This window comes from Eulemur rufifrons, chromosome 1 (genome assembly GCF_041146395.1).
Source record: "Eulemur rufifrons isolate Redbay chromosome 1, OSU_ERuf_1, whole genome shotgun sequence".
NCBI classification, from domain to species: Eukaryota; Metazoa; Chordata; class Mammalia; order Primates; family Lemuridae; genus Eulemur; species Eulemur rufifrons.
The window spans coordinates 55988633-56004156 of NC_090983.1; the positions used below are offsets into that span (position 1 = coordinate 55988633).

A 15524-nucleotide genomic window follows, 5' to 3' on the forward strand; every position below is an offset into this window, starting at 1 on the left:
CCCAAAGTAAATCATAATGCTTGCTGCCCAAACATTTTCCCCTCCAAAATGTTAAGTCTCAGAAACCAGCGCCAGCTCTTTACTTACAGAGAGCTACAGAAACCAAGGTAGTATGAGAGTGGACTGACCCCTTGCCTAAGTCTGAAGGGCACCCTGTCTTTCATCAAACAGAGGTTTAGAAGACAGGGGAACCCGTTTGCAGTTCACAACTCAACTCAAGCTCAGGTGCACCAGGTAGTTCTTTCCTTAGATGTTTCTTTGCTATGGTGTGGACATGGCCTAAAACACCAGGAAAAGAGAGGCAGTGGCTCCTGCCCTAGGGCAAAGAAGAGTTTGGAACGTTCCTCTCACACCTGTGCTTCCTCTGACAAAGACTCACTTTGAGGAATCAAGCTTTTATTTGAAATGACTACGGATCTTTCAAAGAAATAGAAATGGAGTGAAGAAAAAGTGGAATCAAAGGAGAACAACAAATAGAGACACAGAAAGGAGTGACAGAGGGCATGCTTGTTTTCCTTCTGTCTGTTCACAGTGGACCTTTTCTCTCAATGGTGCAGTCACTGAAACTCTCCTGTTTGGCTTGTGATCAACAATCTACTTATGTACAGCTTTATCAGTATGAAAAATATCTACTGTGGTCATTTTTACCTTCAAGAAGCATGGGTCATCTCAACGCATACCCTTGGCTGTGTTTTACAATGATTTTTACTCTGTATTGTTTTAGATTTTATAAAGCTCCTTTTCAATGAGTGTTGGTCCAATATAGAGTACCTGGTTTATTCAGACAGTATCCCCTTGATGGAGAGCATATTTTAGAGCCCTCTGTATTGGAGCGGGAGAATTTGAAGCTCCAAATTAAATCTCATTGTTTACCATGGTAGCCCCAGCATAAAGTAGTTGCCTAACAAATATTAGGTTATTAAGTATGGAATGTCCAATTTCCTTAAGTACTAAATTTTGACAGTTGGTATCTCTGACATTTTGCTTTGACACTTCTTGTTTTTTTTGTTTTTTTTTTTATTGTGAAGGTACATCCTCATTCTTTTGAACACATGTTTTGGCTTATGATTATCTTTCAGAATATTTTTTAGAGCAATTTTTGTGAAATCATGGATAAGTAAAAAATTCAAGTTATTTTTGAGTATGAGGTCCATCATGGAACAAATGCAGTGCAGACAGCTTGAAATATCAACAATGTGTTTGGGATGGATGTGGCTAATGAATGCACAGTATGTCGATGGTTTGAGAAGTTCCATTCTGGTGATTTTAATCTTGAAAATGAGCCATGTGAGTGACCTGAGACCAAGGTGAATATGAGCTGAAAGCTGTAGTGGAAGTGAATCCATCTCAACTTAGTGAATTAGCAGCAAGGTTTGACGTTACTATTCCAACAATATTGGACCATTTGAAACAAATCAGCAAGGTAAAGAAGCTGGATAGATGGGTACCACATGAATTAAATGTGCATCAGAAGAGAACTTGTCTCAAAGCTTGCCTTTCTTTGATATCACTACATAAAGGTGAATAATTTCTACATCATATCGTTATGTGTGATGAAAAATGGATTCTTTTTGACAACTGCAAGCATTTGGCACAATGGTTGGATAAAGATGAAGTGTGAAACACAGTCCAGAACTGAATATTTATCAAAAAAAGCTAATGCTGTCTGTTTGGTGGTCCAGTGCTGGTATTATCCACTACAGCTTCATGAAATGTGGTCAGTTGATTACAGCAGATATCTACTGCATGCAATTAGATGAAATGATGAAGATGCTTGTGATTAAGCAGCCAAGACTGGTCAATAGAGGCAGGTTAATCCTCTAGCAAGACAATGCTCGACCACATGTTGCACAAACAACACTGCTCAAACTACAGAGGCTGGACTTGGAAACTCTGTGTCATCCACTGTATTCACCAGACCTTGCACCAACTTACTACCACTTCTTCCAGGCTTTGGACCACTTCTTGCAAGGAAAAATATTCAATTCTTAACAAGTTGTGGAAAACATCTCTTTCACGATTTTATCACCATTCGCTCTCCAGGCTTCTTCGCTGCTGGCATAAGCAAGCTACTGTTAAGATGGCAAAACTGTATTGATAGTTTAGGTGCATATTTTGATTAATCATATTGCTTCTTGTTTGAGATACAATAAACTAAACTTTTGATTCAAAATCGGACATCTCATATTTAATGACCTAATCATAGTTAAGTGAATGAATGAAAGAAATATCTCCAATTTAAATATAGTTACAGGGATATTTCTGGAAATTTAGTTCCAGGAAATTGTTGCAGCCACCTAGTCATTGCCAACCCACCAATAATGCTAAAGGAAACAGCCTTTTAAAGTTAGAAAAGGCTAGGAGAAAGCCTTACCCTGAAAAGGTTTAAAACTTCAGGCATTCCTTCTAAAGTTTCAGGATCGAAAAAAAAAAAAAAAAAGTTCAGGCAGTTTTAAACACTGAAAACTTGGTTCTGTTACAGTGTAGGGTCAGCCTGTCTGGATGCAATGCTTACTTTCCCTTCTGGAAGTAGCGTTTAAAGCAGCTCCACTTTGTGGGTGTCACGATGCACCCAGTTGGTTTCCAGCCACAGCGGTGTAAAACGCCTGTTTTCAGGCTCAAGGAAGGCGCCCCAGCAGCCTTGGCAGAGTCCCTGCTGACACTCTGAAAAGCACTCTCCCCAAAGAGCATCAGAGGAGAAATGGCCATCATTGTTAGCACTATTGTTATCTTCTGATAACATCTGTGTTGTTGGTAGGGCCAAGGAGGGGAGTAAGTAGGAAGCTGATCAGAGAACAGAGAGAAAGTAAAAATTTCTGTAGCACTGAAGCAATTAGATGAAACTGTGCTGTAAACCAATGGGCCTCCCTGCTCCTCTGTGTGTGTATATGGGGTTGGGGTAGGGAGGTGGTGCTGGAAGACCAGTTCCTCCTGGGAGACACTCTGAAATTCTGTTTCCATCCCCTAGGGGCTGTCACCTATGTGGAGGGCTTTTCCCCTTTGAGACAGGGAGGCCCACAACTTTGCTCCCATTTAAAAAAAATCCTGAATTAGAGGTGCAGTTTAAAGCCAGTGCTTTCAAAAAATTAACAGAGAGACACCATAGATCTTTTAAAAATTCCCTGCAGTTTGTTTGTTTTGATAATATATTCACTGAGGGATATATTTTGTAGTTGAATAAGTCTAGTTCGGTCTATATTCTGAAACTTGAGTTAATTTTTAAATATAGTAGATTAGTAATGAAATAAATGTAACTATTAATTTTTTTTTTTTTTTTTTTTTTTTTGAGACTGAGTCTCACTCTGTTGCCCTGGCTAGAGTGCCATGGTGTTAGCCTAGCTCATAGCAACCTCAAACTTCTGGGCTCAAGCAATCCTCCTGCCTCAGCTTCCCGAGTAGCTGGGACTACAGGCATGCGCCACCATGCCCAGCTAATTTTTCTATATATATTTTTAGCTGTCCATATAATTTCTTTCTATTTTTTTGGTAGAGACGGGGTCTGGCTCTTGCTCAGGCTGGTCTCGAACTCCTGAGCTCAAACAATCCGCCCACTTCGGCCTCCCAGAGTACTAGGGTAACTGTTAGTTTTTATTGAGAATACTCCATCTATCTGGACACTAATACATGCAATTTTATTTTTCTGATTTAAAAAAGTACATATTTTAAATTCTTTGGCATATAAAGGAATGTGTTTTCCTATGAGAAGAACCCATTATCAGAATCAATCAATAATAAAAACAATAACACATGGCACTTCTCACTAAGGTGACATTCAAACTTATTACCCCCGCCCCCACAAAAAAACCCCTTTGCTCAGGATCCCACACGCCCTCTCCCCTTACCTCCCCGCATCTCATAAAGGCCCCTTATTGACTGTGCAATGTTATACACATAGGAAATGTATCCTCGTGTACCTAGGGTATTTTTTTCTGTTTGTTTTCTCTTTCAGCATTTGATCACTGGCTGGTGAACTGTTTGGGCCCACAGAGATCTCTAGACCACCAGCTCATGTATTTGAAAGGCATCTGTTTATTTTGAAAATGCAAATGTGGCCTACCTCAAAGACTGACAGGCAAGAAATGACCCACTGCATGAGGGGAGAGGTTTCCAATCTGGAGCCCTGACCCTCCCTCGATCACACCAAGATCACCTGCTGTCAGAACCACTTAAACCAGCTCCTAGAATCTGAGTGAAGGGCCCACAATTAAAATGAGCATGCTTATCTCTCCAGAATTAACCAGGCAGATCGTTTTTCACCCAGTTTAAAGTAATGATGAGGACATTTCCAAAAGGACTCGGAGCCTTTGAAATGGTGGCTCCTAGACTGAGGGCTGCCTGGAGGAGGGCCCCGATAACATAACAAGGACACCCGGCTCCTAACAGGGGCTGACCAGTCCTTATGAGGAGAAAGCCCAGAAAGGTTAATACCCTGACTTTGATCTCTGTCAAGGCATACCAGCAAGAATTAATTTACATTTCAGATGAAAAAGGTTGACAGCATGAAAAGGCATCTTGTTTCTGGCATGTGAATGTGCCGTAATAGATCGGGAATTCTGAAAGGAAGTTCTGAGGAAGCTAAAGGGATAAGCCAAGCGGCTGCTTTTATTGGGAAGGAGATGAAAGGAAAATAAATTTCAATATGCACTGCTCTGTAGCAACATGTAGGCCAAATGCTTCCTAAATTTCAAGGTCTGCTCTTTTTAAAAAAATACATAACATATTTTAGCCACACCATGTAAAAAAAGACTATGGGCCAGAACTAGAAATACAAACAAATACATTCCACAGAATCTAAATTTCAAATGAAATGATTTGTTTAAAAAATAATAAATTAGAGAATAACCTAAGAAACAATCAGAAATGGTTGTGCTAAGATAACATCCCTAAGCCACTTCCTATAGATTTCTAAAGCAAGGGAACCTCTGTTTCTGGGTCTTGCTCGACCTGAAAATGTCCTAGTGGCTCAAAGAGGAGTTTGTAATAGTAAGATTACAACCCCAAATAGGAAAAGTCACAATGAATTGCTTTGCTTTTTAGATAAACACAACTGTGCCTTCAAATCTTGTTCCCCTATCTGTGCATCTTTAACACCAGCACAAAACCAGCATGTCCATTCTTGTCCATGGGGTTGACTGAAGGGCAAAGGAGATTCTGTCTGCTTTTGCTCTGGCTGCCACCCTCTACTTCTAAGAGGGCAGAGGGGGCGCCAGTGCCACCTTCATGCCTGCCTAAGCCCCTGCAGACTTGGTTAGTGAAAGTTTCCAACACCACTTGATAGGTGGGAACACTTTGGCTGCAAAGCTTAAGAAAGGTGGGTTGCTTGTAAGGATAAAAGCAGGAGGCACCTTAAAGAAATGTGTTCCCTCTAGTTCCACTAAGCAAAATTATCCTTTCATGGCACCTACCCCATAAGTGCTCCACTGAAAAGATGTACTCATTACTATCCTGATACCATGATGATGAAGCAGACCTATCTCTGTTTCACTCCAGTGTTCCCTTGGCAGCAACAGAGTGCAAAACAGGGAGCTCTCTAAAGATGATTTTCAGGTAGGGAAAATTGGATTTCTGATTCCTATATACTGGATTCAGTGGGTCAATAATATACAAACTCAAAGTTTATATTTTAAAACGCATGATGCATGTTTGGCTTTGGACTAAACTACAAGATCAGAAATCAGTCCAAAATCCTCTTTTAATGGGAGACCACGTGTGTGCGAGTGTGTGTGTGTGTGTGTGTGAGCGCGCGCACGTTGAAAGGCAGCAAGTGGGGCACAAATGATGCACTTTGAGTTGTCTTTCTTAAGCTGCAACAAGAATTGCAGCCTCATCTTGAGGCTTTGAAGTTGTAGAGCTTAGAATTCCTAGGGGCCTGGTGTTAAAAATTAACATTTGCATTTAAATGGCACCGCTTCCTCCCAAATATTTTAGTTTTGAATGAAGACTTCAGGTTCTGGGCAGGGACCTCCTTGAAAAGGTTGCAGCTGTTTTATTTAAGGGTTTACTTCAAGCTCAGCAGCATGTGAAACCCTCTCTCTCTCCTTGCTGCTGAGTCCACTGGCCTAGCTACTTCTCTCTCGTTCTATCTCCAATTTCTTGCAGTTCCTGGAGCTCCTGGCATGCTCAGGGGCCTGTCTCTTCCAGAGCCTCAATTAGGAATACATAATTTCAATGAGGGTGGGAGCCAGGCCAGGAAGCCACAGTGGACACTGACATTTGCGGAGGAGCAGAGTGACCTGAGAGCCAGGGAGGGGACAGATGAGCCAGTAACCAGAGCTTTCCGCTCTCAAGCTGCCAAGGGCAAGCTGAACCATTAGAGCCATGGTATGCTCACCCTGTGGGGCCCAGAGGACCACGTTAGCCACATACAGGCCTGGATTTGGGAAAGTCAGTTTGCTGGGAAAGTCAGTTTGCTGGGAAAGTCTTTGAGTTATTCCTCCTCTGTTACGCTGAGAGGTCTTGCATATAATAGGAGAATTTCATGGTTAGAAGGCACTTTCCAGACCTTTTTAACCAGTGCTCTCATTTCACAGATGAGGGATGTGTGAAGAGGGAAAGAGATTTTTTCAGTTGGCAGTATGCAAAGTTGACTCTATCCAAACTGCCTGTGTTCAACTGCTGGCTCTGCCACTAAGGAGCTGTGTGACTGTGGACACATCACTTCATTTCTGTGCCACGGCTTCCTTTTCTATAAAATCGGTATTATAAGAGTACCTATCAGAGCACCCTTGGCCATGTACGGCATGCAACAAACGCTCACTGTTAGTCTCCTTGTTATCACACAGCAGGTGCCAGAACAAACACCAGGACTCCCCACTAGAAAGAACTCTCAACTCATCCCAGAGCTCCTAAATTATTAACCTTTCAGTTTTTCTAAACTCACAGGATCTCAGTCACAGAATATTTTCAAGTGGACACTGTGAAAATGATGTTTTAATTACCTGCTTGAATATGAACAGCAGACTCACTTCTTCTGTTGCTTATTTTCTTAAATTTCTTCCGAGCATCATATCCTCTCCAGGCTAAAAATATAAAACCATGTGCAAGGAATGACATTAATTTAAGAATGTGCCAGAGAATTGATATAAGCTGTTTCCCCCTCCTATCTATTATCCCTCTCCTCCCTTCTGCTTTCTCACTGATCAAAATAAGCAGAGCTACGTGAGCTACGGTGGGGAAGAAGGGCCTCTCTGTACTCAGGGCTTGGCCTCAAAGATGTTCAAGCAATGAGTTTCCAGAATACTCTGTATTCCACTGATGAATCACGTGGGACCCCTAACCCAGGTGAGATGTTTCCCTGTCATTCCAATCCTTGGGGGAAGCCGTGTCTTCAGGACTTGGTGATATGGTGTAGCCTAAAGGGAATAGCCTGACCCTTTCAATATTTTTTTATTTGGGAGAAAAATATAAACATGAAAGTCAAAGATGAGGAAGATAAAGAGAGCAGTCAGGGGAAATAATAAGTAGCACAACATTAGATTTGTTGTGATGCGGACTCTGTGCCAAGAGCTGTGCCGAGGGAGAGGGAAATGTGCAATGGGAAGGGAAAAAGCAAGGTAGACAGGTGAGGAGAAGGAGAGAAAAGAGGAAGGGACTCTCTGGGTTGGGGGTGGTAAGTCCTTTAGATTCAGAACTGGGGCATTAAGCCACCCACCAGGAGCATGAGTGTCTTCTCTTTGTTCCTCCCACCTCAGTCTGAACATCACAACCCTCCAAGTTGCTGGGTGAGCTCAAAAAGTCCAAAGTGGACTAAGGTACACTATGATGCTGGGTTATGGGAGCACAGAGGAAATCGTCCACCCTTTTCAAGATCTGGTGCTTCACAACCACTCATCCATAGCACGGGAGCTCCAATACTGTTTGTAACACAAATGGCACATACATGTATACAAAGAGGCACTGACTGGTCTGGGAGTATGAGAGAGTCTAGCAATTTGATCTTTTGGTTTACAAGTACCATCTGGGCTAGAAAAGTCTTCTGGAAACGGCATTAGTAACTCTGATGCTGAAAACCTGGACCCGAAGTATATATTATCTCGATCATTCTGGGAGATGTGGCACCGTGTCTGTGCCAGTGGGGTTTTACATCATTGGCCCACTCATACTGCCTCTATCTTAACATAGTATGTTGTGAAGACTTGTTTGCTTATTTGCAAGCTCAGGAATCACAGTGGTTGTTGGGGCTCAAATAATGTTCTTCAAATTGAGAGTACCTGTGCAGCAGCAAATGCAGGGAAGGGCTTTCTCTAAAGTTCTCTGTCTACCTAAAGGCTGCATCCTCCAGAAGATATTAAATTGTTGTGAATCACTTTCACTGGAGGAAACAGATGCATAGCTCAGGAAGACTAGAGCTGACACCACACCCAGAGTCCACACAAACTCTCTCCCAGGCTATTGTTTCTTTTGGGGGCCCATTGATCTCCCCTAAAAATCTTTTAATCTTCCTCTACAATTGACTACATCCTCCACTTCCCTCTCCCCTATGAACATGGTATTTAAGCTTCAACTATCTAGCCCTTCCTACTTTGTGTGACTCCTATGTGCTTGTACGTTAATAAAATTTGCATGCCTTTTCTGTCTATTGTCAATTTGTTTTGTAGACTGAAATTATTGAACTTTCAGGACAAGGAAAGAAAGTTCCTTTTGTCCTTACACAGTCTTGCTCATGGCTTTATTTCAGCACCTAGCACAGGGCCTGACCTATAGTAGGCACTTGATAAATATTTGCTGAAACAAGGAAGAAAGAAAGAAAGGAAGGAAGAAAGGAGGGAAGGTTGGAGGGGAAAGAGAAAGAGAAGAAGCCACTGAAAAAAGTAACAAATGAGTAGGCCCCAGTGTTTAAAGAAATGCCAAGACTTGGGGCAGTATTATGAGAACTGAACCATTTACCTGACTGGATGGTAACAGCTCCCTTCTCTTTCTTCTCTCTGACCCTTTTGTATCTCCTAGCTCCAAGCCACCCTTTGGTATATGCCTGCAGCACAACCACTCTGCCTATGACTTCTTGCAGTAGTAAATTTAGTTGCTCAACATGGTAATATTTGAGAAAAACCTGAAACGAGACATTAGTTTTAGCATTACATATGGGCTCCTTAACAGAAATTCACTCAACTACAACATATTCTTAATGACAATATTAAAAACCACTATCTAAATAAAGTTTATAGTGATTGTTTATGCTCATATTACTGACTTCTTGGGGACAAATGCAATCCCCCTTCTAAGGATGAGATGATCTTTGATTATTGATGTAAACAGATGATGAAGTTAACAGGACTGTAGGTGATCCCAATGATATCAGGCCTGTCTCATGTCGGCCGGGAGTTTCATTCTCAGCTTGAGTTCTACTCTGTTTCCCCACAGCCACTGATGACAGTGCTAACCAGCAGGACTGACCTACAGTGGAAGTTTGGAAGGAGAAGGACCTGGGTGATCCACATTATCTAATTTCGGCTGAGGAGCCATGGTGTTGCCATCAACACTCAGGATAAGCTGGCTTTGTGGGCAATCAGAATAGACCATAAAAACGTGGGATCCTAAAGGGATGTGATGTTTTCCCAAATGAAAAACCACACAGATGACACTAATAATCAGGGTACCCAGTATATAACATAACATGAGACTAATGAAAAAACAGAAAAAACTGTAAAAGAAACTCATCACTGCCATTAGTATGATTTTTGTATTTACGTGTGGTACTGGAATAAGTAGCATTGAAAAAGGGGACATTTTAAAATGAGCTCAAAGATTTCTAGCTCATTTTAGAAATGCTGAATGCTCTCCACTTACATTCAGAACAAGAGCCAAACCTTCCTCCTCTGGTCCCTGAGATTCCTGGACTCCCAACTCGAGACCAGCAAAGACCATTGTTAGGTTGGGGTCTTTTTTGCTAAGCTACACAAGTTACAGAGTCATTCATGCTGGTGCTATCACTGACAAGAACAAAGGCAGGCAGTAGAGCATCACAGGTGACAATTTGAACAATAAATAAAGAACTACCTTTGTTTTTCCCAGCACCCAGTGATCTAATCTGGACTTTTCCAAGATAGCGACACAGCTCTCTTTGCTAGCAGGAGGTGTTTGATGTGCTCTGAATGCCAAGTAGTAATACCTATAAAATAAAAGAGTAAAATGAAGCATTTTTCATCATCATTTGATTCTGTATAGCAGAATTGCTCTGGAAACCATTGACATGCCTTGTTTTTTAATAGTAAATATTTCTCAAGCACCAAATAGTAGCATACTAGGTAGTAAAAGATACATAGTTTATACTTATCAACTTGGCTCTTATGTACTTTCATATTTTCTGCAAAATGTGTATATTTCCCTTTTAATGTTGTGTTGTAGATCATATTTAATGCATACTTGCATCTTGTGAATGCAAAATCAAAATATCTAATCCTTTTGGAAAGCTGAAATTTAGACAGCTCTCCTAGTAAAAGTAAAAAAATTTTAAATGTTAATATTACTATTATAAAAATTATTAAAATCCCATTGTACATATTTTGACTCTGCTTTGCAAAGTCCCATCTGAAGCCATCTGTAGACAGCAGAAGTGATTATAGTTTATCATTGCTGATTCTCTCTGCTGAGCCATGTGTCTTACTCAAGGTATAGAGTAGGTGTGTTGATACAATCACCAAAACTATATTTGTTTTCTTAAATTACATCATTTTAGTGTACTTCCGAACTTTCAGATTAAAGAGTTTGCGGGTAGATTCAAAGAGGACCACTGCAGGGGAAGAAAAATATCTTTTTCTCACTCATCCTAGATTCACAGCTGAGGCCCCTATGACAAAAGACAGATTAACAAGAGAGAAGCATACAAATGTATTTAACATAAGTTTTAGGTGACATAGGAGCCTTCATAAGGGAATAAAGACTCAAAGTAGCAATTAAACTTCTGTATTTTTATGCCAGCTTTGATGAAGAAATAGATAGTCTTGGAGAAATAGCATTGGACAAAGAGTATGATCTAATGGGAATAAACTGGGGGAATTTAGCAAAGCCTGTTCAGATTCTTTTCTGTGTCCTTTGTCCTTAAGGATAAGGATGTTCCTTTTCTCTGAGTATAGGGAGGGTACTTCTCACATGAGGATTTTATGTCTTGCTTCAGGGAAAAGTCAGAAAATCCTTCCTGGGTTTTATGACCTGCTTTTTCGGGAGAGCAGGGGAAGGGGAGAGTGATCTTCCTACCTCTGCTATTTTCTCAAATGCCACGGTGCCACATTTTGGGGTAATGTGTCCTGAACTTCATCACAATCAAAAGGTTTTTTTTTTTTCTCCCCTTTCCTTTCTTCCTTTTTGTTCTGTTTTTTTAAAAATATAACTTGTTGAACATATTATCCTTTTAGGAAATCTCACCTTAGTTTTTCTTTAGAAAACTTCAAGGATCTTTGCTCTGCTCTTTGCTGCCATCTATAATTAAATTCAACCCCTTGGAAGCTTAAAAATAAACTTATTCTTTGTCAAAGGGTTTTTCTGCCATTCCTCAGACAAGGCTAATGTGTTATCGTGAAATTCCTTTCAAATATAGAGCTGTTTTTTCTTTTTCAAAAAAATCACCAAAATATGAAATATGTCCCTTCCTCCTGCCAATTATACCCATATCTTTCTGTTTATGGAAAAATAAACATACTTGATCAGGACTTGAGTCATTTAACTTTATCTTCTTGCTGTAAGATTGTTTTACAAGTTAGGATATAATACTGGATTTGCTGGAAACATTCGCATTTAGAAATCCTGGGACTGTTTCCAAGGCTCTGAGTCTGTTTCCACCTTTGGCAGTTGCTCTCTGAACCTGAACAGTGGACCAGATGATGCTAGATCATTTGACCAAACCTAGAAACCTGTTCACAGCGGCTATCTTCTGGAGCTAAGTGGGAGGATGGACAGCCAGGAGTTAAGTTTAGGCCTTTCTGGGCAGTTGATAGTGTCAGCACAGATTCTTCAGCCCCATGTTCTCCATGACTGTAGTTTCAGTCATGGTTTTTCTGACTTGGCTTTGGCCACAGCAAAAAGATTGGGTACTGGAGTACACAGGGATGGTGGGAATAGCTGGCAAATCTATACGGAGTGAGCGTCTATGGGGAAGCTGAAGTACAGATAGCTTAAAGTAGAAAAGTCAGTGGTAAAACAAGAACTTCTTATACTTTTAGGCCCAGCCATTGATAATATGGCTCTATTGGCTTTAAGCAGCGCAGGTATGTTCATGCTCAATGCTCAATGCTATTGGTGATGGAGTATTTAAAAAGAACCCAATGAATGACCAGCACCTTGCAAGATATAAGAGGAATATAAGGTATATTTTCACCTCCGAAGATTTATACTTATGTTTCAGGCATCTGTGTGTATTTCTTAACACCTGCTAATCTCTAAATAGGCAGAATGTATTCTGAACGAATATAAATATTAGAACATAACTTTGATTTTCAGTCCATCAACCCAAATCTCTTAATTTATTAATATGATGATGATCATCATCATATCTAGCTTAATTCAGAAAGAGATGGGTAACAGCACTGCAAAGAAGTGAAGGTTTCAAAATATACTAAAGAAACGTATGTGACATATCTATAGTAATCAAGTCAGAGAAGCATGTGTTTCCTTCACGGAGTAATTTTAGATTCCAGCAGGTACCATGGTGAAAAATCACTTTGACTGAGCTCCTGTATGCTTCAATATAAAGGTGAAACTGAAAGGAACCAAGCCAAGAAATCTGCCAGGAGGGGAGATCTTTTGGGGGAGACTCATTCCATCTCCTTCCTGAAGCAGCTTGATGAGTTAAACAAACAGGAAATAATGCAATAGCAAAATAATCAATGTAAAAGTTTGTCTTGAGGGTCTGGACATTGGAGGGCATTGCAAAAACAGTTCTTCCCTGAGCTACCTCTTGTAGGTAGAATTTATCTCACAGATTGGAGGCTGAGCACTGAGTTAACAGTCAGATCTCTGTCTCTAACTGTGGGTAGGTCACTCACCTCTCTGTGCCTGAATTCCCACAGGTGGGAACAGGAACCAGACAAGTAGTTCTTAACTCTTTCTGTGGGGGAGACATGGGGCTCAAGACTCAATGAAAATCTGGTAAAAGTTATACACATTCTATCTTAGAAAATGCTTCTATTACAACACATTGAGTACATGTCAAGGGATCCACATAGCTCCTGATGGCCCTCCAAGGACCTAGGAGCCCTTCCTGCTCCAGAACTCTATGGAAGGTGATAAATTTCCCAAGGTCTCATTTTATTAAAATATAAAAACTCTCAAAATAGTAAATACCCAGTTGAAAAACATCTCTATTTGAAAAAAGTCACTAAGGTTTTTTGCTAAAATGTTTTGTTGTATGGAATGTAGGCTGTTCAAGGAAGACTTTTTAAATATACCAGGCAAAGCAATTTGGGAAGTATTAGTAAAAGTAACAGGCAACTAGAGATTAATCCTTCTGCATTTAAATTATAGACCCATAAAATGGAAGGATCTATAAGGTTCTAGGATATGTTCATTTTCTATTGCTGCATGACAAATTATCTCAAAATTTAATGCCTAAAAAACAGACACTTATCATCTCATAGTTTCTGAGGGTCAGGAATTCAGGAGCAGCTTATTTAGACAGTTCTGGCCCAGGGTCTCCTATGAGATTACAGTCAAGATGTCAGCCATGGCTGCAGTCATCCAAAAGCTTGAATGGCACTGGGGATCCATTTCCAAGATGACTCACTCACATGACTGTTGGTAGGAAGCCTCAGTTCCTCACTGGCTGTTGGAAGGGGTCCTCAGCTCCTTGCCACATGGGCTTCTCCAGAGGACTGCTTAAAGGCCGCACATGGTGGCTCATATTTGTAATCCTAGCACTCTGGGAGGCTGAGGCAGGAGGATTGCTTGAGCTCAGGAGTTGGAAATCAGGCTGAGCAAGAGTAAGACCCTGTCTCTACTAAAAATATAAAAATTAGCCAGGAGTCCTGGTGCCTGCCTGTAGTTCTAGCTACTCGGGAGGCTGAGGCAAGAGAATCACCTGAGCCAAGAAATTTGAGGTTGCCAGTGAGCTATGATGATGCCACTACACTCTACCTAGGGCCCCAGAGCAAGACTCTGTCTCAAAACATACACACACAAACACACATACACACACACACACAAAACAGAGGACTGCTTGAATTGCTTCATGACATAGAATATGGCTTCCCTCAGAACAAGGGATCACAGAGAGACAGGGGTGGGGGATGGGAAAGTGCGGGCATGGAGGAATTTGCTATGCCTTTTATGACTTAGGCTTAGAAATGACACACCAGCATTACTTCCATATTCTTCTATTTGTTAGAAGCAAGTCATTAAGTCCCAATCACATTCAATGGAAGAGGATTTACGTTCCACCTCTGGAAGGGAGGGAGTATCAAATAATTTGTGGACTTACTTTAAAATAAAAGATCTCTCTAGGTTATTAAGTCTCCTTTCTACTGATGAAGAAAACCACACTCAGTGACATAAAATGACTTATCCAAGATGACAAAAAGTAAATGACAAAGGCTAAAATTATTATTTAAGTTGACTTCTAGGTCATTCATTAATTTTTCTTTTTTAAAGAACTGATATGATTCCTGCCAATGAAGTTTAATTTTTGATCAAGGGAAAGAAACAAAAAAAAGTAAAGTTAAATGCTACTTCTCACCAGAAAAGAAATAATTGATGAATTTGCTACATAAAAATAAAAATTTTCTACATGAAAAAAATCTGAAAATTTGGGAAGAATTGACCTTTTTTAATTTCATTGTCTGTTTAGATACATTGTCTGCTTAGATACAAGAACTTCCCAGACTTTTATGGTTTTTCCATATTACCCTTTATTATGCTCTTTATAGAAAGGTTCCAACAAAATACTATTGTTTGGAATGTGCATGCATCTCTCACCCAATTAATAGTGGTGAATTTCTCCACTGACCCTCAAAGCCTCAAGTTAAATATAACTCATTTAACTTGAAGAATAAATATTAACTTTGAGGCAGACGGGAGCTTTTATTTCTCTTCACCCTTCTTTCTTGTGCTCTTTAGTGCAAATGAAGAAAGTCTTTGGTAAGACAAAGTAGAGAAAGAGAGATTTGGTATAAATGTACCAAAGTTGTCCTATGAAACCTGGTCTATCTCAGCAATAGGAAGGTTTTTTGGTCATATTCATGGTTCCACTCAGAATGACTGACATAAGTCTAAGAAACTGTAATGACCAAATATTGCCCTTCCAACATGGAAAAAGAAACAAAGACTGTCAGGTCTCCCCAAAACTTCCAGACTTTCCTCCAGAAGAAGCAGGACCTTAAAGAGAAGGCAGAGAGGACATGACAGTAGGAACCATAGAAAATGAAACATCGAGAAAAAAAATAATTAAAAAAATAAAAAAGACCATCAGTGAACTGTGGGGCCTTAAGTGGCCTTAATACATGTAATTGGAGTCCCTAGAGGAATGGAGGAAAAAGAAAGGGACAAAAAAATTATTTGAAGAAATAATGACTTAAAAATTTCCAAATTTGTTGAAAAGG

General features: G+C 40.3%; 1 protein-coding gene across 1 annotated transcript in view; it reads right to left on the bottom strand.

Annotated features, from left to right (window-relative positions):
• The window catches only part of MYO3B (myosin IIIB), a 373201-nt gene that overhangs the window by 101354 nt on the left and 256323 nt on the right, over positions 1-15524 (bottom strand). The window contains exons 25-27 of the mRNA XM_069471407.1: positions 9997-10108; positions 8887-9049; positions 6939-7019 (exon numbers count right to left, since the gene is read on the bottom strand). Coding sequence (XP_069327508.1) covers positions 6939-7019; positions 8887-9049; positions 9997-10108 — 356 coding nt within the window. The remainder of the gene's footprint in view (positions 1-6938; positions 7020-8886; positions 9050-9996; positions 10109-15524) is intronic.